At 43.8% G+C, this 23848-nt stretch overlaps 1 protein-coding gene across 1 annotated transcript in view; it reads left to right on the top strand.

Annotated features, from left to right (window-relative positions):
• Window positions 1-23848, top strand: part of LOC131271822 (paired mesoderm homeobox protein 2B-like) — a 41085-nt gene that overhangs the window by 7898 nt on the left and 9339 nt on the right. The window contains exon 2 of the mRNA XM_058273375.1: window positions 12217-12413. Within this exon, the coding sequence (XP_058129358.1) occupies window positions 12217-12413 (197 nt within the window). The remainder of the gene's footprint in view (window positions 1-12216; window positions 12414-23848) is intronic.

Raw genomic sequence — 23848 nt, 5'->3', positions numbered from 1 at the left:
CATGGTTCGTAAAGATTATGATAATCTTCGTGCATTACAAGGCTTTGTATGGGATCATAAATGGAAAATCAATTGTATTGACGAAGAACTAAAGGTTTTAAAGTTGTCATAAAACCTGCTGCAAACCATTATTTAAAAAAGTAACGGGTGTGTATTTAGCTGTCAAAGCCTCTTTTTCTCATTTGGTTTCTCAAATATCAAAGAAAAATTGCAAACCGCTCAGAAATAGAATTTCCTTCTGATGTCTGCTCGATGTTTCTGCTTTCATTTTCCACCCGTCGTTCATTTTGGCTTTGCCATTATAATCGATTCTCAGAAACCGAGTGGGATCGTCCGCGTGCAGATTCTTCGATTCGGTGATTTTTTCACTTTCCACCACCAACAACAACAAGGTGAGAACAAGGAAAACCCCTTGCCTTAGTTTGCTCCCACCCCAAATGAGGTGTCTCCGAGGACAAGTGTCAGTCAGCATCTCCCACCGCTGATTCTTAATAGCTCAAGGATGTAAGACATGAGTGCGGTGCGGTTTACTTTAAAATTCCACCTCAAGAGCCGTGGACCGATAAGAGTGTTTGCATTGTAATTTCCCATCGTCGAGATGGCTGGCCTAAGCCTTTCCGTCAACATTCCGGCGTAGGGTGTAGTTTGCGGGTTGCGTGTGCAGTTTACAAATAGTTCGCGCTGCCTAGGAAGCGATGGACATGCCCGGTGGAGTCCGAAGGTTGCCAAGAAGTGGCTCCGGTCGACACTCAATTAGACCACTAGGTCAGCAAAATGGTGTGGATGAGGAACCAAATCTAGGTCCATTGATGTCCACTTAACCGGCGAACGCATATAGACTAGGTAAGGCTGAGAGAATATAAAGAGTATACTTACGACATTGAAGGTCCTTTTTCGTTCCAGGTAACTCACAGAATTTCACTCAAAGTCTTTGGAAAGGAAACTACTAGAATCGAGAACACCAAAGTAAAAATGCCGGCACGCCCTGTAAAATCAAGTTCACTTCCTTGGGCTTTCCTTAAATCACTCCCGCTTGTTCTATCACCGGTTCAACCGCAAACGGCCAGAAAAGAGGACGATCCGCCCGTACCGTGCGCCAACGGTTTACTGAACTGACCCGGTCGACGGAAGGCAAATTTTAATCGATCCTCCCGGACGGCTTCTTTTCTTGCGATGGTGCTCACACCGGCTTGTGGATGGGGCTTTTCCGCGCCGGTTGAAACAAGAAATAAAACAATTCAAGTGGCCACCTGGTCCGTTTGTTTGAAGGAGCGACAGTTGTTTCCTCTCGTGGACGCGCCTCGAAGAAGCTTATAGAAGCCGAGTTCATTCACGCTCTCCCGCGTGGTGGTCGCTCTCGGGAGGATGAACAAGCGGTCACGTTTATCATGCCATTCCTCCCCCGAGTATTTACACCCACCTACACACACACAAGGAGACTTGTGTGCTCGCGAGACCGCGTGGAAAGTCGCGTTTCCACGACGCATTCATCAAGTATCTCGCGCAATTCCTTGGCCATTTATCTGTGAGTACCTTCGGCGGCACACTGAGGACGTCTAGAGTAGTTCGATTTCCAACACGGACGTATACGAGCAAGTTGTTCAACCGCGAGCTACCGAGCATTTGTGATTTTGTTATCGACATGTTAAATTGACGTGTCGTTGTCTACTTATCGGTGCCATAACTCATCGGGAAACTTTACCAGGAGAACGCGGAAGCGGTGGGGGGTGAGCGAGGGTAACAGAGATATCGAATTTGCTAATTGACAATTGAAGTTTACCGTTTAAGTGGTACCGGAACCGGACAGTGGACGATGGGCGAGGAACGGCGAAACGGGGGAAGACATTTGATAATGACATTTCGCACGCGAGTCAACACGAGTTGTAAACGGTTCCGCATTGCATTACGTTTGGCGTACGTAGCAGAGGAGACCATCAAAACAACCAAATATTCATACAGACATAAATCTTCCGCGCGTTTGTTGACAATCTGTCGCCTGCGGTGTGCGTCATGATAAAGTGCGGTCGTCAAGTCGGGCAAAACAAGAGACCTTCCTCAAGAAAGCTCGTCCGAGCTATTCCTCGGGTGCTGTGTTTACCGGAGCGAGGAGTGAGGGGCTCGTGGCCACCTTTGATAACTTCTCCCCCTCCTCTACCACATTTGGGAAGATTTTGCACGGGAAGCTCCGCTATCAGTGTGTGACGACGCCGATTACGACTTGGCTAACATCCGAGCGATGTTTTAGTCGTTTTGTTTCCCTCGTTTCTCGGCAAAGTTAGATACATCGTCGTTCGTTGGAGCAAACGTCAGTGCAACCTACCTGTCACTAGGGCAAGGATGAGTCCTATGCGGTGATAAAAACACGATCATAAACTCCATTGCCATACGATAACGCCGCGGTTTGTTGGCGCACGATTTTCCTTTTTGTAAAAATCTCGCAAAGGTGCGCAAATGGTCATTACTGAAGGTTTCCTAGATTGAGGTTGGTTTGCATCGAGATTTGGGGTAGATTATCACTACCTAACCTTCAACCGCAGGTTGAATGACCAATTGAAGGCTATCGTTGCCGGCAGATCGAATAAAGGAGTCGTAAACCAGCAGGTTGAAAATAGATTTACGGTAGGTTTATTGAGTTTGCCATTTTATTCCAATCCAGCTCTATATCTCTCATTCCCTTGGCTAATAGTCGGTTTGCAAAAAAACGATGCAGCCGATCGCTGATAGGATTGTGATAGGACGAATCAGGTCAAATTTATGGCCTGCCATTCCGAACTGATGACTGGGCGGTAGATATTCTAGAAGAAACCAACCCATTCGGTTGATAAGGTAAATCTAAACGAGGCGAAACAATCGAATCGGCTGTCAATTGTCGCCCGATGAAGTAATCATCGTTTTGATCATCGATTTATTTGTGGATATTTTGTCTACGCAATATGTTTGTAGGCTCAGTTTTATGGCACGGTTATTCGCCATATGCATGCTGCCTTACGATCGTCAAACAGCCAGATTATGACCGCCGTGGCTCATTATCTTCGATCAGTGTGTTTTGCTTGCGAAGCTTAGTGTTGATGAAGTTTGTGACATGCGCTAAGGATTGCATACCATCAGGCGCTATTTCGCTATCGCAAAACGTATGATTGAGACTGATTTTAGTGCTTGACAATCTAAATTGTTTTATAACATTCTTTCGCTACACAATGTTATGTAATACCGACCTTTTGCTTCATGTGTTGGAATGTTATGGTATTTATTTATTCCTCTTAATACCCTTATTAGACGAGGAATGTATATGTTATATTTTTCCAGAAGTTTTCTGCGCGCGTTTGACAGATACATTCTTTCCTCAAAATCAGAATCGGGCACGACCGGTTCCGTTTTCCCTTTGACTGGAATTTATATGTCAAAGTGGCGATTTGTTTACTTTTTGCTCTGTTGTTTGCAACAGATTTTGTTAATTACACTAGGATGAACAATACGCTAAATTCAAACATGAAAATGATCAAATAATAAACCCATTTTGTGGAACTTTTGCGTTATTACACGAACGGACATCATTTTTATATAAAACGCTCTGCCAGAGCCTACTTTGATAGTCAAAGTCTGGGCAAAGATGACAGATAAAATCCTCGTCTAATAAGGGCATAAGCGTTAACAGTGTAAATAAAATGAACAATTAGTTGAAATTGTGGACGTGAAATGTAAGTTGAATTAGTGAACGTGAAATCTCTTTTATTAGCTGACTGTTTTTAACCGCTGCTCGATCAAGACTAACTTCTTAAGGATAAAACAATAAGGCTACTGTGATTGCCTCTTCAACACAAACAATTTTAACTGATTCCTTCGATCGCTCCGCGCAATCAAGTATGCAACGGATGTGTTACTAGATTACACATTCTACGAGATTGCGGAAGAGTAAAACACACTCCATCGAGACAACAAATCTTTGCTGGCTGGCGGAAGGTGGACCAGGTGGACATAAAACCAAAGACCACAAGACCCATTATCGTAACTAATCGGCCACACATCCGGGGGAAAGTTTTCCGTGCCGGTGGCCAATTAAGTCACCGGGGTCAAGCCCACCACACCGGGGGAGGTGATGAACCGGAAAGCGAAGCGGCACGTCTTCGTGTGTGTGTGTGTGACTGCCGGGCCGGGGATACGTAAAGCATTTGCGGACCTCGGGATGCAAAGTTTATTGGTTTTGGTTTCGGGCGTGATTTAAAGCCACTTGTGAGAAGGTGTGCCGTCCGCCGGGAAAGCGCTTGTCCTTCCGTTCTCAAGTAACGCACACGTGACTTACAATCCTCTCCGACTCCGACGGCCACAACAAGACGATAAATATCGGCCACTAATTGGCCTGCCCGTCGTTCGTTCGAGCTAGCCGTCCTTCTACGCTTGGCATGCAATCCTCGCATTGGTCCTAAACACGGTTTGGGACGAGCCTTTCTTGGCTGCCACCACCAGGCGTTGGCTTTCGGGGAGGCCGCAATTAAACCACATTAGCTCTCTAAAACGGCGCTCTAATAGCGTTAATGTTATAGGCACTAAATTTACATTACACGCACGCATCCTCCCCCCCCCCCCTGCTGTCCGTTGTGTCCGGCAAGCATCTTGGTGGCTGGAGAATCTTTAGCTTTAGTGGCTTTCGGGTATTCGCCTCACGCGTAGAAACTCTCCGTTACCTTCGCCAGGAGCATGGAGGACTATAGTCTCTCATAAATAATTCCCTCACGTCTTCCTTCGGCGATGGGAGCGTTCACGCGTGCTCCTTGAAGCACACATACCACCACAACCGGCCAGAACAAGGCAGAACTAACGCGGGTTCCATTACGCGTCCTTTCCCTTTAGGCAAGAGTGTTCTCTAAAGTTGGGAGAACCTCTAGCAAGGACTCGGTTGTTTGTCACAAAAGCACACACACACACACACACCGTAGCCGTAGAGACCTCGCTCATGTGGTCGAGCGTTGGTTTTGTCCTTAGCCCCTTCCTTTCCCTTGCCCCCCCGGACGTGACGATGATTATCACTGATGCTCCCGTAATTGGTAGTGTAATAATAAATTAACATTCCTAGACCATAATTCTATTCACCATAAGCCACCACAGCTCGAGGTATCCCGGAGGGGCTTGCAAACCTACTGGTATGAGTGTATGTGTGTGGTTTTTCTTCCAACCCAACCCAGCTCCATCCGGTTGTCAGTTTTCGTCTGCGATGTGGAAATTCTTTGGGGATTGCTGGAAAGGTCGAAATTGAAAAGTCTCTCCCCGAAAGGGAAGGAAACCAACCTTCTGCAGAACAAACTATCCCCACCTTCCGCCTTTGTTTCTCTTGCTCCAGTGGAGTCTAGCTTCTTTTGAAAGATTTCTTGTACCCCCTTTTATGGTTCGTGGGGTCCAGATAAGCCGGTGGTGGTTTGTGTCTTTATCCAAAGTCCGCTTTCGAAAAAGGGGTACGAGCTCTTCATCCGATTGCCAATTGTTGTGCGGTTTTGGCTACAGCACAAGGATGCATACGAGCCCACACATACTACATGCCAGCGGCCGGACCAACCGGGCTGGTTTCCCGAGTACCGCACACACTCACGAGGAGGTCATTATAAATTCAGCAGCCCAGCGGAACGGGGCGGATTTTAAGATTCAAATCTGGCTTAACTCGATTGCCGCCGCCGGTAATTGTTGATAATTGAGAATGATTTTGCAAATTGGATTACGCCGGCAATTAGTAGCCATTTAATCGGATATCATATTTCACGGCACGGATTTACCCCCCCATGCTGACCCGGAGAGTCGGTCGGAAGTATGCCCTTTTTTACAGTTTTCAGTTGCAACTGATTTCCGGTGTGTGTTTTCAATGGAGGAGTAAAGATTTATCACCGGGTGGTTGAGTTTTATTTTCCACTCACATGATCCATCAATGCTGTCTTTTCCAATCGTCAGCTGGGAGTATTAAATCATGTTAATTATGCGTCATTGTGGTGACGCTGTGAAAATGTAATTACACGGGGAAGCTGACGTGCATGGGAAAATTAAAAAACGATTGTCATAAGGGAAGTTCAGCGTCAGTAGAACTTTAATTTTACTCGATTTTTCGATACACTCTCACAAATTTTCCAACTGCTGGTGGGATTTAAACATGATGAAGAGCTATTGATTTTTAAATCATCTTTAACCCTTTCACGACCAAGGGAAATATTTTTCCCATCTATGAAACTCGTTACTGTTTATTCAACTATTATCAAAACGATACTTTTGAAACGAATATCAAAGAAAACATTATGTCAAAGATGGCAAATGTCTTGCTGAACGAATAAACAAAAAATAACTATCAAAATTTATTGCTCCAAAACCAAACCATTCGTTCGTTCAACCAACAACAACAATTTAGTATTTGGGAAGTTTATTAGACTTGATGAATTTATTATGTTTTATTAGAAATGGCTATGATTTTGTTTTTAGAATTTTTAACATGTAATTTGTATTGGACAGCAAATAAAAACATTCCGATTTCATCACTATTCTCTTCATTTTTTACTTTTATGGTTCATAGGGAAAAATATTTCCCATGAAATTTAACAAAAAACCTAGCCAGACTGCTAGGTTTTTCTGGTGATATTCTCTAATTTTACACCCCAAATAGCCAAAATATTGTGGCTTATGGTCCTGAAAGGGTTAAAGATACTATGGGGAAATCGTTTTAGTTATATTGTGTTTAGTTGATTGATTTCGAACCTTCAACAAATTGAAGAGTCATCGAACTAAAAACTACCGACTTTGTGTTAATCGATCATGTTTTCTCGACTAAACTCAACGCACTACTTGCAATACTTTCGACAATTGTTACCGATGGTAGACAGTTAGAATTGTTGGTTTGTGTGTTGAAAACAATCCCATTTTATTCTGTGAATGTTTCATTCCACCGCTTTTCGCTCCGAGTAACATTTGTCTTCACTATCAACGCTTCGCTGCCCATCTGAGCCTTCATCTCGTGGCGTCATAAGAAATCACCTCCGTTTCTTCTGGTGCCGTCGACAACAAATCGCTGCTCCTTTGGTCGTTTGTGGTGGCGAAAATCCTTGCCGAATGATGGCCATGTTTTGTGGAAAACCGCGCGCGCGTGTGTGCGAGTGGGGCGTAAATAAATGTACCGAAACGGATGCTATTTGTGCTGCCGAGATTTCATCACGTATTCTGTGATGTGCTGTATGCATTTTGCATGATGGATATCACGGGTTTCTCATGCAAGGACAACGAAAACGGAAGTACAAACAAGCGCCTTCACTTTCGGCCCCTTCGCTTCGCTTCGTATCTTTAATCGAGCACGTCGTCATCGGGGGTAGTTTTTCATGGTTCTTGAAAGAGAGAGCTTTGCACGAGAGTTTATTGTTTATGATGGAGGATCGGTAACGTCGGGGCAATCGTCGTCGTCGTCGGGCCGTCCCTAATCGTTCCGCTGGAGCAGAAGAAACAAATGGACACGGGGACCAAATATTTTTATCCTCCACCGAAGCGCGATTCCCGTCTTCGCGAAGGGAAGGGAAGAAAGTTCCGATGAAGGGTGCAAAAAAACTACCACATACTCCTTTCGCCTTTCCACCCGGGATGCATCAAGATGTGGTGCGTAGTTGCTCCGGGGGTTTGAGAGATTGGCACAGTAATTGAACCGGATGGACAGTGTGCGTCTTCATCTTTCTCTGCACGAGTCCAATATTTCTTCATCGTTGGAGAAAGGAGAAAAACGGGGTTTGGAAAAACTATCCGATGCCCTCCCTGCGAACTCAAGCTGGCAGATTAGTACCGATTGACCATAATCCATAACGCACAAGAAACGCCCTGTCAGTTTAGATCGTTGCTCCACCGGAACGTTGTTGGATTTTCCTCCTTCGTAATGTGAAGGATGACATTGAGGCATCCTTTTGGAAATCCGGCGGGTCATTTTCCAAGACCGACTTCGAAATTTGATGAACTGGAAAATAGTTCGAAGATATTTCTCCGGAGGGACTTCTTTAAAGAGGATTCAAGAATGATTGATCTTTTCTAAAGCTTTCTAAAGTAAAAATAGTTATTGATCAGAACGGAACGGCTAGTTTGAATTGTGTAAATTTGTAACGAGTAGATTCGAGTAGGCGTTGCTTGACTGCGTTTCAAGGGTGAAATTTTTTACCAACGCAGCAGGCTAGATTAAGTTTTTTCTGTATCGTAGCACTCTCTTGCGTTTACCATTTTTGAAAATAAAACAAAACGTAGGAATTAGAGGAAACTAGGAGCGATAGTTTCAAGACGCAGTTTCGAACAAAACAGTTATTAAAGATCATTTATTCAGTTGTAGTTTTCATTTAACTTGTTTAAATATTTTGAATTTTGTGATGTGTGGCGCTGTAGCTGTTATAATGAAGGGAACTTATTGAATTCCTCTTCTTCCTCTCCTCTCTTTAAGTAATTGAAAAATTGTTCTATATCGTTCAAAAAGATGGATTTTTCATTAGAATTTTCTCTTAATGTTGAGTGTTGCAAGAGAAAATTGATTTGGGTATCAGACCATGTGAATTGTTGGTTGTTGTTATACAAATTCTACAAGAGTTGATCAGTCGACTTCACGACAAATGAAAAAAAAAAATGCACCCCCACACCATTGTGTCTATTTCAGTTGGATAAAATAAAAGATAGCTTCCACCAGCGAACCCACGCTTGCAATGTGAGTTCTTTGGCCCACCAACTAAAGCCGAACCAACATGTTTGCTAGTTCCAAACGTTCCACACCAAGCCACGGTTTGGTCCTTGACGGTGGGTGCTTTGAAGGATCGCAAGAGTAGAGGTAGCCCCGAAAAGCATCATCGCCGGAAGGTGGCAGTGGCTAAATATTTACCCATCGCTTTACCCACCGTTCCGTTTCGGCTTCCGAGCCTACGCCTAAGATTCCATCCGTCCTTAGGGGCGGCGTTCGCTTGCTGACTTTTTTTCTTTTTTTCTCTCTTACCCATCCCGCACGGCAGGTTTCACATAATCAAGCCCACGTTTCTCATCAAATATACATCGACTTTCGGGCAGCAGCGCCCAACGTTTCTGCCGGTTTGCCGCCGAGTGTGTCCGACACCGACGGCCTTCGGATGATCCTTCGCACGTCCGTGCGCAACCCGTAGGCCCATGGTCGAAAATTAGCTTGTTTGCATTGAAATTTCCGCCTGCCCGAGCATTGCCAATTGTCTCGTCGGTGGCCGATGTTTTCGGCCGCTTGATGAAGGGCGGGGTGAAAAAAAAAACCGTTCGTCGGTCTCTCGAGGGAAGCCGGTCGTGTGTTTCCCTCGTGTCTTCGGGGAAAAGCTAGCTAAGCAAAGTAAACAAAACATACTACACGCAGCAGCACGATGGTGAGAGTACCGTGTTGGAGTGAACAATAGTGGAACGAACGGGGAGTGAGTCGCGCAAAAAATCGCTTTGGCCAATATGCATAAATCAAGCTCGGGGTAGGAAAAAAAAGTAGCCGCGCGTCTTTAAGAAGAGAGTAAACGTTTCCAACCGAGCGGGCAGATGCTTGAAGCGAGCGCGTAAATGAGACCATAATAATGGAAAAGGATGGAGGCGCCTGGTGGACAGCTCCGTGGGGAGCATGGAGGCGCCTGGTGTTTTATGGGGGATGGGTAGGAATTTTGGGTGAAATATTAAAAGAAGAGTTTTATTATAAGTCAATGAAACCGTTTATAAACAAAACATAACAGATATATTCTAAAGAAGGGGTTATAAAAAAGGTAATAAAAAAAGTAAAAATAAGATAAAAACTCTAAGGGTTTAATAATACTACACCTGCACCCAAAATAGAGAACAAAACCGAAACGAAACTGAGTATTCTGAAGGGTAGGAATTTCTGGTGAAATATAAAAAAAGAGTTTTATTATAAGTCAATGAAACCGTTTACAAATAAAACATACAAAATTTATCCTAAAGAAGGGGTTATAAAATAAGACAATAAAAAAATAAAAATTGGACAAAACCTCAAAGAACTTACTGCACCCAAAATAGAGTAAGCAAAAAACCGAAACCAAACTGAGTATTCTGGTTTCAAATGAACGGAAAGGAAAAGATTTCATCGCAAACCCGATTGAACACTCATTGCTTCGGTAAACCGCAAGCTGCAGCACCTGAAAAAGGCAGCCGTGGGTAGAAATCTTTCAATCGTAAATCGTGCCCGGAATATCCTTTGCTCAAACATTGATCCTTCGGGCACGAAACAGTTTCAGATCCCTTCCAGATTCACACCAGACACCTCTCGAATGCTGAAGCTGAGGTCTGAAAGTGGAAGAAGAAGCTCTATCGGTGGAAAGATAAAACTCTCAACCGCAAAACCGGGCTACGAGAGGGAAACCTGTTGAAAAATCAATAGAAAGAAAGCGGTTAAGCTCGTTTGAGAATACAACCGAGGGCGCTCGTTTCGCTAATGCAAATATCCTTCTATTTGACAGGACGATCGTGAGCGTTAAAGCGTGTGTCGGTGTGTGGGTGTGTGAGCGTTGAATGGTGATGGCGTCCAGCAGCAGCAGTTCACAAAACTGCCAGACGGAATGACGCTTGTTTCAACGCTCCACAACCAAGCACAACCGTGCCATTTTGGTGCTTCCATGTTTAATTTTCTTTTGCGATCGGGAACAAAATCCATCCGCTCTCTCCAGGCGACCACTTAAAACCCGAAAGGAATCAAGAAGTGAACGAAGCGTGTGGTTAGTGGTTTTCGGGAATCGGGAACATTTTATCAGTAAGTTAAACAACGAGTTTCTAGTTTCTATTTGTTCGTGCGAGACGTATGAAGTGTGGCAAGTATTTTAAAGAGAACAAATGAGTTTTCTGCACTATCTTTGTGTTTTATAACTTTACTTGCATTGAACTTGTCATTCTTCGTAGATTTAAGTAAATCTGCTTTACATAAAATTCAATGCTACATCGTACGGCATATTTATCGATTTTTAATACCACTACTATCACACTAACTTCTTGGATAAAAGCATCTTTTCAATACTTGAGATAAATGGACTTCGCTTTAAAGTAACGTTGAAAACGGTGACACATAAACTCGTAAACAAATCGAAAAATCGTTTCTCATTCAACGTAGACAAACACCAACACCAATGCCAGTGGCGAAAAGAAACGATGGCACACAAGTAAATAAATAATGAAAAATCCAAAACAACGATGAGAACGAATCGGAGAATTGGAGACATTAAAATCAAGCAAAATGGAGATACACAAACAAACAGAATGTGAGAGAGTGTGTGACACGGTGATAAGCAGTGGGAGAAATAGAAGCTGAACCAGCGGAGAATGAGTAAGAAAGAGGGAGGTACGATTAAATATGAGCCACGAGAGAAGGATAAGCACGTGCAGACGTCTTTATGTTTCTGCCGAAAGGACAACCGCCAGGATCGGTGCTCTTTTCCAGTACGAAGTCTCCGGAACCGCTTACGGCCATTACTCATTGGAGCAGAAGATAAACGACGACATGGCGTACGTTCTGCCCCGTGCCTTACTGCCGCGCATTTGCCGGCGCGCATTGCTCCCTCTTTTACGATCTGGGGTTGGTTTTTCCCATTTTTGGCGGCAGAATGAGGACAACCGATAGCCATCTCGCTCGCTCAGTCAGGCCTTTGCTCAGGCCCTCTCTCATTTGGGTAGCTAACGATTATGGGCTAAATTTTACCCCTCCACCGGAACCGAGTTCTTCGGGGACTTGTTTCGATGTAGTCGTGAGATATCTTAACGCTCGCTGCATTAAGTAGTCTCGAGCCTTGCTTTCATTACGACCACCATCAAAAAAGGGACGACTAGAAAAAAAACCGGGGGACCAGATTAAAGCGCAGCTTATAACGCCATCATCTTTTTATTTTACCTCCCTCGGGTGGGGAGTCATGGAGGGCAGACGTTTTAACAGCTGAAGTTGCGCATGTGAGATGTCGAGGTTACTGTCGAGCCGGCCGCGGGCTCGGGTCGGGTTGTAAATAATTTTACTACCGATATAAAAATCTTCACCTAATTTCAATTAATTAGCACTAATGAATGGAGTCGTTGCGTTTTAATTTGATGTTCATGCTAGCCCTGGTTTTGGGAGGTTCGTGGAAGGAAATAAAGCTCACGTAGTGCATGGATGGGCCCTTCCCAGAGGGAAGCTTTCCTTTCTAATTTCTAATGGACTTGTGTGTTTTCTCCTCCTTCTTCTCCTTCTCCTTTTCAACGCAGCCGGCCTGCCGTACAAAGTGTACGCCGGACACGACTCCGTCCTCGCCGAGAAGCGCAAGCAGCGCCGGATACGAACGACCTTCACCTCGGCCCAGCTGAAGGAGCTCGAGCGGGCGTTCCAGGAGACACACTACCCGGACATCTACACCCGGGAGGAGATAGCGATGAAAATCGATCTGACGGAGGCGCGCGTTCAGGTGAGTTATGCGAATTGGAATTGGTTTGATATTGTAGTTTTCTGTTTGTATTAGTCTGGACTTAGTGCTGTTCCAGCTAGGAATATTCTGACATGAAAGATTTTATTTTTAAAAGCTTTAAATTTAAAAGCAGCTCTGATAATGATAAAAAAACTGCAGACACAAATTTTTATTTTATCATGAACTTTCTTGTTGTGTTCTGTAATAGTATTACCACATTCTTTTTCAATCTTTATTCGTAATTACGTACGAACAGAAACGCGCTCTGTGCAATTTGTTTACTTTCCATTTGATATTTGTTTACATCCAGTAGTCTGTGATGTTTTTCTGGTGACAGCGTTGACGGCACACCAAAATGATGTGAGCGGATGAAAACAGATACGGGTTCATTACACCTATGCGTGTATTCGGACGTCAGAGTGTTAAAAGTAAATTCCGTCCCACTTTGAAATCAATCTAATCATATTCTAGCTTCGTAGCATTGAGCTTTCAAATTGATATCGAAAAAGTTCAATTATAAAACCAATTCAACCAATACCAATTAGTTCGGGGTTTGTCACTGCAAGCCATTTTGTTTTGAATCAGTTAGGGAAAAGTATTTCATCAGCGAACCTTTAAATATAAGAGACGGCTTTATTTCGATGAGTTCTGTTTTTAAAAAGAATAGCAACATTTAATGTACAAATATTACAGTTTTAAGAAATCAACTAAACTTATATGGTGCATTAAAGGTTTGAGGTTCACAAATTCGGCATGAAAACATTCACACAATCAAACTTGTTGGTTGATTGATTAAAACGTGTCCCTTTTGTGCCTTCCTTTCGTGGTTTTCTTGTTATCAGGTGAATGCTTTTCAAATTACTTGAGCTTGCTTAGAAAAAAAATACAAGAAAAATGTACACAGAAACACAGGAAAGGTTAAAAAAATCTTCCTTCTTTATTACCGGTAGCATCTTCTTGCTGGTCTTTGCAGCGAGAAAGAAAAAGGCGAGTAGATAACGTCCATTATTTATGACACGTGCCTTGCTTAATATTTCATAGGCGGTAAGACTTCTTTCTTCTCGGCACGTGAAAACACCGCCTTCCCGGGTGGAGGAAAATGGGGCTCCCAAAGTAGGCCTGCTCACTTAGTTGCTAGGTAACATCGAAGCTCCTGCCGAGGGACGCACGCATGTCCTGGCATCGCTCCGGCAGCTTGACACATGCCTTCCGATTACGAGTCGGCCATAAATTTATCACCTTCCACCACGCCTCTGCGTTCGACGTCGGACGGTTTTCGTTTCGGAAGATGGATTGGCCTCCAACAAACAACGTCGGTTCAATCTGGAGACAATGGACCCCAACCTCCGTCGGTCTATCCCTATTCCAGTAGGTCACCTTTGTCTCTTTGCTATTTTCGGGAGGAAAAAAGGTAAACTCCTGAAGTCCCGAAAAGCCCGGCCAACAACGTCGGGCCAGGAAAAAATCAAGGGAGTAGGAAAAGAAATGATGGATTATTGGGTGTCGTGTGATGAGAATCGTTTCCCATTCCGTCCTCTTCCCTTTTCCCTCGGACGACTCAATCAAACACTCATTTCCGGGCGGTGGAAAAGCGGGGTGAGCCTTCGCCTTCCGAATGGCAGAAAAAGGGCCACCTCGGCCCTCGGTGAGAAATTGCCGATCAAGATGTCAAATGTGCACTCATCGTGACACACGTGACCTGAAAGGACCTGTTTCGTTACGCACCGCCCCTTCCTCCACTCTTTTATCGAGTGCATCTAATTGTGCACATGAGGATTGATCAACCCTCCGGTTCGGCCTGGTGCCGGGTTTCGAAAGGCGTGAAATTCCTTGAATGTTTGGAACGAATCAGCTCGAGGGTAAGAGATAAGAGAGCGTGATAAAGCGTTTCGGGCAAGGGGAGGAAGTTGTAAAACAAGTGTAGCAAATTGATTTTTCCGGCCGACCGGTCGGCACGCGGTTGGCGGAGGGATTTGTGGGCCGGAACGGGGCATGATTTGTAACCCGATATGAGCGTGTGAAGTGGCCAGAAATAGATGTCACAGGGACGGCCAGTTTAACTTCCTAGGAAACTCTCCTGAATGGAGCGTAATTCTAGTCTTTTTCTGACATAAGTTTAGGCAAAGGAAAATAACATGTACCGTGGGAAACATCGTTCGTTAGTAGAGGAAAATCTACTCATTACACGCTAGTGTTCGGAACACAAATCGATAAACGAATCGTCAGTTCCGCAGAAACCCGTTTCAACCACCTTTACCAAACGCATTGGAACTAGAAGGGCCAAGAATTTGTTATGATTGAATTACAGTGTATGTTTTCTTTAATTACATTCCATCAATATTGTTTTCAATTTAGTGCCGAGGACTACCGGTTCAAGATGGAAGGTGTTCCGGGGACCACATTATCTCGCTTTTCCGATTCCGGGAAGCGGCTCGTTCCGAATCTCTCAATGGAAAGAGATAATTTACATACTATTACATCAGTGTTGACAGTCACTTGGCTTGGCTTGGCTTGGCTTGTTGCGTAAACAATTCCATTTCAGTTAAGCGATTTTCCAGCCTCCCTCGACAGTTTTCCACCAAGGCGAGCTGACTTCCGTGCTTGACGGTTCGCTCGAGAAAGTCAACCTGACAGCGCACATTCAAATCAGGTCCTCCAGCGGGGCTCGAGCGAGTGGCTGTCAAAGTGTTGATCGATCCAATTTGGCCAAGCCCCCGTTCGATCCCAGGTTCGCTTCGATCGGGAAAATTTAATTGGAAACTCCAATTCAATTATCGTGCATTATACCCTCGCGCGCGCGCGCGAAACTCACAGACACGCACTCTCCGATCGGATCGGAATGTTGTCGTTTTGCCGTGAAAACGGGATCACCGGTGGGGGAAGTCGAAATTTTCCGGCCAGCGGTCAGCGAACCTCGGATTGAGTCTCCTGCCGTGGGAAGTACAATAGTGCCGCGTGTTAATAATCAATTGGATGTTATTGTTTGTCAACACGACAGGGACATTCATTCGGATGGAATTTTCCCAACTGAGTGCTCGGGGAAAGTTGACGAGCGGAAGTTGCTGAGGTAGTGATTATTGATATTAAAAATTTCGTGCATCGTTTCACAGCGAACCGAACCGAACGCAAAGAGAAGCTCCAAAATGGAAGGGAAATAGCGAAAATGCGAAATTTCATCCACCAAATGTTTCTTCTCTTATGCGAACATGGCATTCCAAAGTAAGCCCCAAAAATGTGAAATGCATTTTGCTAATGAAAATCGTTGCCCGCCATGTATATTTCATTCGTTTGTGGTGTTCTTTTTTTTTTTTGTTTTTTCCTGCTTCCTGTCCTGATGGAATTCCCTCAGCAGGCAAAAAAATCCGGACACATTTTTCAGCTGTCAAAGTCGATATTTTAAAACCACTCACCACTTTTCACACATTCTTTCCGGTCTTTTGGGAACCGTGGCATCGGGAGGAACGCTGTTGGGACTCATCCCGACGGTGGTTGGTTGGTGGGAAAACCGGCTACCGCCTCGGGGCCGCGCCACCAGTTGCAGACTCATTAAATTCGATTTCGATTGTTGAAATATCAAAAATCCTACCCTCCGTCGCGTTGGCTATCGGGTATAATTTTCCAACACACTCCCGGCAACTCCCCGGAGCGATGTCGCCACGACAAATACAAAGTATGACGTTCGGACCGTCAATCAGAGATCGCGTCTGGCTCGATGGATGTGTCCGAAATCTCCCGGTTTCCGTAATTAGTGTCAAAACACGTTGGCCCGTCCGTTTTGACGTCGGAATAGAATCGTTGATGGTGAGTGGATAGGGCAGGGTTGGAGGTCCGCGGAAACGGTCAGGCCGTGGAGCGTTTGCATTTGATTAGTCTGTCAATTACCGCTAGGCTGGACGTGATTGTGGAATATTTCTGTCTGGGAAGGTTAGTTAAGTGGTGAAAGAGAAAATAACAAACAGAAACAGAAGAGTAGATCAATATAAGTAGTTAATTAATTTCAAACATATTCTTTATTTTTTTCTTTATATTGAAATATTTTTGGAATATTGGTAGTAGCTTTCGGTTTTGTTTTATTTTGTTTTAAACTACGTACTAATTTTTAATAAATTTAAGTTTCTATTTTTCTGTTCGGAAAGTTGTAGTGAAGATGCGTGTTATGTCATTTCTCATTGTCTTTAAAGTGTTAAATATTTTCATTTTTCATTTAATTTTTTATTCGTTCTGTTGTTGACTTTTTCTAAATTATTTAAATTGTAACATTTCTGAATTATAGTATTATGAATATGTTCACTAAACACTTATTTAGACCTCTACGGATTAAATACTATTTCCCAAATGAAACCAAATCGTTTCAAAACCAAGGATACAAGCGAAAATTCTTTTCGAATAAACACCCCTAAACATCTCACTTTCCACTGATGCACCGATAACAAATCCTCCCATTGATGATCCTCCTGGTTTTCAGCAAACAGCAAACATCACCCTCTTTGTTGTAACCAGCTGGGAAACAGACAGATCGGGCTTTCCTTCGTTTTTCTTGCGGTTCGTTCCGCCGAGGTGATTGAATTAAAATTCATCACACATCTGTGGTGTGTGATGGCACAAACATGTCCTTACTCTGGTGCGGGTGTTTCGTTTACGACCCGTTTTGAACTTGCATTTTCAAGGGGAAGCTACTCTGGAGGGCCATTAAACGCCTATCGGGCTTTTAGCTGGGTTATTTTGCTTGGGGTGACCCGAGGGAAGCGGGATTGTTTAAGCGTTTTCTATTAACCCCCGAAGAAAGACCATCGGTTCAGAGGGTGAGGTTGCAAAGAGGAACAAATCAGCACTTGCAAAAATGCCCGGAAGCTATAGATTTCGATAGGGTTTTCCGGCGAACATTTCAACCCCAGATTGAGCTGATTAGGTTGTCACCCAAACTCGGGGGTTATTAAGTACATGGAATTGTATCATTGCAACGCTGTTCGAGACTTGGTGACCCATGATCGGTTGCTGATGAACTGTTAGTCATCGATACTGAAATGTCATTAAAACCGGTCGTAGTTATTTTCCTTCAGCCCTTCCTGGAGCACTCTAAAGAATTAAAATGATTCATTGAACGCATGTGTTTCAGTTTTCTTTTTGTTGCTTCAGCGCGTGCAAGTGCGAGGATATAAATTGTCCTCTTCCAAATGACGCAGATGACGTTTCATTTTTCTTCCCATATTGACTAATGATCAGCTCCGGGAAAACGAAGTGAAGCATCGTAGTAGGTTCTTTTTTCTCATCAACCTGGCTCTCAAATCTTTTTTATAAAATGAAAACATTGAAGAAAAAAACCTTATTCAGCGCCGACTACGCATGAAGATAGCTCTGGGTGAGGCCATTTTGTTTTTGCTGATTGATTAATCGCGCAAAAAATGCTGGCCATAAGAAGGATGCGTAAAGGAAGCGCCTGGAGAGAAAAAGGAACGATATTGAGAAGAAACCGTCTAGAAAAATGAACCAATGGTCGAGGATTTGGATTGTCCCGTTAGTTTGGCCGGAACGAACCGGATGTTTCATTTCCACACCTCTGCCGGACGTTTTGCTTCCACGAAGTGAGCCAGTCAGTAACGAAGGCGTAAAAAGGTGATGGTAAAAAGCAATACAACAACGGGAGAAAAAATACACGTGAAAATTAAATGAGATGACGATGGGAAAAAGAAAGCGAAACGATGCTAAGAGAAGCTACTTTTCCCTCCCGCACATGTGGTACACGGACGTAGTAGCCGGAGAAAAGCGCCTCAGATTCCTTTCTCCAAGATGGTTTGAGGGTAGAAAAAACCGAAGGAAAAATAACACAACGTCAGGGTAGGGAAGGGAATCGTACTACGCACACGGACACACCCTCATGTTTCTCGGGAAGGAAACCGGTGCCGAAGGGGGATGATGGCGAAGGAGGCCACGTTCGCTTCGGGGATGTCAAAACTTTGAAACAATTTAATTCATCACAGCGGCAATCCACTGACACTGACGGCAAAACACGGGTTACGGGTCGGCTACCCGGTCCGGTTTTTCCCTGCTCGTGCGCGAAAAACGGAACGCACAAGACGTGCACCACAACAAAGTAGCACACAACGTTGGTTTCCTTCGTTGGTCGTCGGTGAGAGGGGAGGGGGGAGGGGGAGAAAGAAAATTCACGCCCCTCGTTGGAGGACACGTTCTGCCGAGGAATGTGAATCAAATGGAAATAGTAAATGGGGAGGAGGAATGGGGAAATAATTGGAAGGTGGTGGAGAAAACAGAGTCAAGTAAAAAAGGATTTCATAAGTGGAGGCCGACACGATGTGGGGAAAATACGTTCATTTAATGTTTAAAGTGACCGAGTGTGCATACATTACATACGTTTTACTTTAAACGCTCTCTTCGATTGAAAAGAAAGATAATTTTAAGGTTGGTTTTTGGTAAAAAGAATTATGTTGTTTGATTTTCATTTTGTTTTATTTTATTACATTAGGTTTTGTTTGTTCGCTTACTCTATTTATGATATGTTGTTGATGAATTTTCCTTACAATTTACTTAGTTATATGTTTTGTAAAGCAACCAGATAAGACAGCACGGACTAGATAGCCACCAAGAAGAAGCGTAAAACAAGAGAAAAGAAGGAATCTAAAGCAAAATGAAGCATGTAAAGAATTCTAAACAGGTTCCAATTTATCTGTGGTGCAATTTAGATCTCGGTTGGATTTTTAGAGATTTTTATTAATTATTTAATCAGTGGTAAACAAAACTGAAAAAACCTTCAGCTCAACGACTGTTTCGTAAAAAAAATTGCAACTAAAAACGATCCCATAAGGGACAATTTTTGCCAAAGACACCCTACCTCTTGGTTGCTAATCGAATGAATAATTGATTGAAGTGTAAGCGACTGCGATACCTTCCGGTGGAAAACGAAATCGATCGCAAATGAAACGATACGAGATGGTTCGTTCAGGAGAAAAGGACGAAGGACCAACAAAAGAAGAAATTCACCTATCCTCTACGGACGAGCGAAAAATGTGGTCCCTTTGCGCCGTTAATGATTCGCGTTCGGCGACTTTGGTCGGAAAATTGGTAAACAAGAACCGTTCGAATGCTGCCCTTTTTCGAAAGACCAAATATGGTGCAACGCAAACAACTGTACAATCAGTGGAATTCGTTCGGTCAACTCTTTGCAGAGTGCGAATCGTGTGGCCGCGGTTGGTTGGTTTGTCGAGGTCTTAGTTGTGGTGACCATGTGTTTGAAATTGGAAGAAAGAAAGGTTGATTTTGATGCTCGAAGCATTCGATTTTGGATGCGCGTTATTCTGTGATGCGTAGATGAGTTTCTAAATTAAAAATATTTTGGGAGTTTTAACATACACAACCAAAAGAGAATTGAAAAATTTAAAACATATAAATCGTAGCATGGAATTCCTAGGCCATTTGTCTTTATGTATTTGTTTAAAAATTTAAAGAATTTGATAAAAAAGCGTAAGAGTCACTCGAGCATTTTGTTAAAACAAAAACTAATATGCTGCCATTGTAAAATATGCTCACATTGCAAAATTTTTCCTTCCTTCAATTGGCGCTTCTTGTAACGCGCACTTTTGTATGATTTACGCAAAACTCGTTATCAATATTTTTCGTCTAATTTTCACAATTTTCACTTGTTTCAACGTCGCTCCGTACCTTCGTGATAGCGCATTTTTCCAATCCAATCTCAATTAGCTCCACCCTTTTTGCCTTTTCTGCTCGGGTTTTCTAGTATGTAGTAGACCCTACCCCGTACGCTCCTACTTACATCGCCACCCAACCTTTCTCTCAGTTCCACATGGTGGTCCCGCGATGCAAAAAGCGTACGCGGCAATAATAATAGCCCGACAGCGCCGTATGGAAATGGTTCACATATGGTACCAGGCAAGAATGGAATTATTTTTCCCGATAAATATAAATCGTCCCCGTCGTCGTGGCCGTCGCTGTCTGGCGAGTAGTGGCTGTGTGTGTGAGTGTGTAAAAACCCACCTGCCAGCTGGCCGAAAGTCCACTCGACGGGACTCGGGCGGGGTCTCGGGCATCAGGCGCGAGTCCTGCCACCGACCCGAGCGCGGACCGCAAATCATGAAATACTGTTTCCCACCGGAAGCCAATCTGCCAGCCGGGAGTGCAAAAAAACGAATGGTTAATGGAAAACCCGAGCAGGGGAATGGGAAGGGAGGTAGTGGCAAAAAACAGTAGAAAACATATCCACAGATCAACCGACCAGGAACATCACCGTGTTTAAATTCTAACCAAACTCCCTCACGCCAGCTCGTAAGCAGCTTCGTGTTTTCCCGAGCACCAAATCTGGCCCAAACCAGAGTTACCTTTTGTTGTTGTTATTTTCAAACCGATCATAGTTGGTCAAGTACCCGAGAGGTGGTGTACGCGAAAGAGGGGGGGGGTTTTCGCTGTTATTAAAGCCAGCTGGAGTATGATTATTAAAATTTATGCTTATGATCCGCGAACCGGGAAACCGCTGGTGGAAAATTATCCTCACCGTATCATACCATACTTTCATTCGTTGAGCACCATCCAATGCTGGACATAACTAGAATATGTGTAGAACAATATTTCTGGTGTTATAGAACCATTGTAAACCTTTGTGAAACAGAGTTTAATATTTTTGTTCAAATTTTAATTACATCCCTATTAAGGGCGTCAACTCATCTAATGAAACTTGAATAATTCAATATAGACATGAAAAAACCAAAGAGGTGAGAGGTTAGGAAAATAGTGGACAGACAAGATGAGACCCTGCCAGTCCTGGTTATGGTTTGTCTAATCGAAATTCAAAATTCATGTTCAATTATTTATCGAACGCACCGAACCGAACGGATGTCGAGTTGGTTTTGGTCCCATTCTCCCTGTTCTCCCATCAATCGCTCGGGAATTGACTACCTTTCGCACATGGAATCAGATGCCGCAGTTAGCATCCGGAGGACGTGGAGGAGGAGGAGATAGAGATGTCACAGTAAAATCATAATCCTTTAACCACAACGTAACGCCCAACCGAGTCGGAAACAATAAATTATCTAACCCGACAACAAACTTGCGAACCTGGATGAAAAGGGACAGCTTGTTGGATACGGAAAGTGGTTCCCCCATTTGAAGGCTGAAATTGAATCGACAAATCGCTGTGGATTAGGTCGGAAAACGGAAGGCTTTTCCAACTGGGGGGACGGCTTAGAGCCTATAGGGGGTTTGCCACAAAGTCGAGAGTCGAATGCAGGGGTGGAAAACCCGAATTTATTCAAATCACTTTTCAAAAAGCCGTCTAACACACTGTCCAGCTTGTGTTGCGTGTGAGGTTTTGCAAATATTTACCACCACAAACATAAACTGCCGCACCGTTCTCGAACTTTTGTGAGCAGGAGTGAAAAATGGGGAAAGCATCAATAATCTCGAATACAATTTTAATAATTAGTAGTGCCTGCTCGATACCATTTGGGGAGTGCTTGGGGAATGTGAAAGACTCTGTACGTGCGTGTGTATACGAATTCGATCCACTGCATCTGCACTGCGATGCCATTGGGATTATTGACAATAAACAATGCTGCGGGAACCGATTGGTTTTGGGGCCGAATGGAAAAAAACAACAACAATTGGTCTGAATTTTGTGATGAAAATTTGATTGCGTTGCGTCAAAGCAGGCAGAACCCTTTGTTTTGCTTGCAATTGCAAATAAACATTTCACATGCAACTTAAAAAAATACAATACATAAAAGCAAACAATAACAACAAAAAACATGTTAAATATATAACAACTTCAACAGCAAATAATTTATTCCTTAGAAGCATAATTGTAGACAAAATCTTTTGAAGAGTGCAAATGTGTGCTACCATATCATAACAATCTATTTTCAATTTAAAAGCAGTTCAATAATTTGTTATCCAAGCTCTTCAATTATTATAATATGCTACAATATTTTGCTCTTACATCTAACAAGTTTTATTTTTGCAACAAATTTAACACACTTCCTTAGAATCCTTTGCACCATTTTCCTTTTCATTTGATGTCTACTTTGTCCTCCCATAATCCGTCGATTTGACAGCACATAACAAATGACAGTGTCAGCTGTCACCAAAGACGTTGTTATTATTGCCATTATCAAGTGGAAACGGATACGGGTTTTGTTCGGGTACTATTTTTGCAACAACAAAAACCATGTCCAGTATGTCGTCGAGGCTGTTGAACACCATCCACTATGAATAAAAAACATCGCTTTAATGACCTGAATTGCGTTTTTTTCTCTTACACCGGATAATACGCAAGTTGGTAAAACAAGCTAAAGGACTTGGTACGCAACGCCACGGGGTGTGTGTGTGTGTGTTTGTGGTGCGTAAGCCAAGGGGGAAGTTACTCTTTGCAGAGTTAATTGAATAAACATCGCAGTAACACGGTCGAAAAGTGATTTCTGCCCTCTCCCGGTTTGCACCGACACCGAGGACCTCTGTTTTGTTGCATCACTGAGAGGGGCCACCCTCGCGCTTCCGCGGATTATTATTCATCGATTAACAAGTCGCAGCCTGCCTGGACGAACCATTCCGTCCACTCAGGGCCAAGCAGCGGTCCCTCCTCGGCATAACCTCACTTTAATTCCCGTCGTATGGTTGTTTATTGTTCAGCTTCCGAAAAAGCTAATCAAACGCCACCGGAACGACCGACCGGTGCGGTACAATTCTACGCTGTTTGACGTTTTACACTCTCCCTTCGCGTTCGGCGCTTTTCTCCCTTCGCCGGGTGCCATTTTTCATCGTAACCTCCGGCGAATGACGGTGGCGGAAGATGGGTAAGCCCTACGGTATCGACACCGTGATGAAGGGAAAATATTAGCACAAGTGCTTCGTTATCCACTAAGGAGGATAAACAATGCTTACTGTATTTAGTTTATTGCTTTGTTTGCTTCCTTCCTCCTGCTTCCTTGTCCTTGTCCGCATCGGTTCCGGGCGTTCACAGTTTTCTCTACGCTGGACCAACGAACCAGGGGCTTGATTTGGTACCAGACCGACCGACCGACACCCGAGGGCAGCTACCCTCCGAAACCTGTTACCATTGTCACCCGACCACACGTCATCGGATGCGACACCCTTCGGTCTCGGTCGAAAGGGAAAATGCTTCGTGGAAGAAAAAAAAAACGACGAAGGAAAATTGCTAGGAGGGGAAGCCTAACCCCTAAGCGCACCGGGCGCGATGAGTGTTTGCTCGCGGGATCGCACGTGGTCCATCGGAGGTATGTTGTTGGCCGCCGCGGGATGAAGATGTCACTGGGGTTCGAATTGTTGGGTTTATGTTTTGCCAAAGTATCGCAACATCTGCCACTATTTCTATTGCTTCGATCTTTCGACGATGGTTTTGTCTTAGATTAGTTGGGCACTTATTTTTGAGTTTTATGAGGTTATCAACATTTTTC

This window comes from Anopheles coustani, chromosome 3 (assembly GCF_943734705.1).
Source record: "Anopheles coustani chromosome 3, idAnoCousDA_361_x.2, whole genome shotgun sequence".
In the NCBI taxonomy this organism is placed as follows: Eukaryota; Metazoa; Arthropoda; class Insecta; order Diptera; family Culicidae; genus Anopheles; species Anopheles coustani.
The sequence above is the reverse complement of the archived record's forward strand: the minus strand, read 5'-3'. Positions and strand labels throughout refer to the sequence as shown.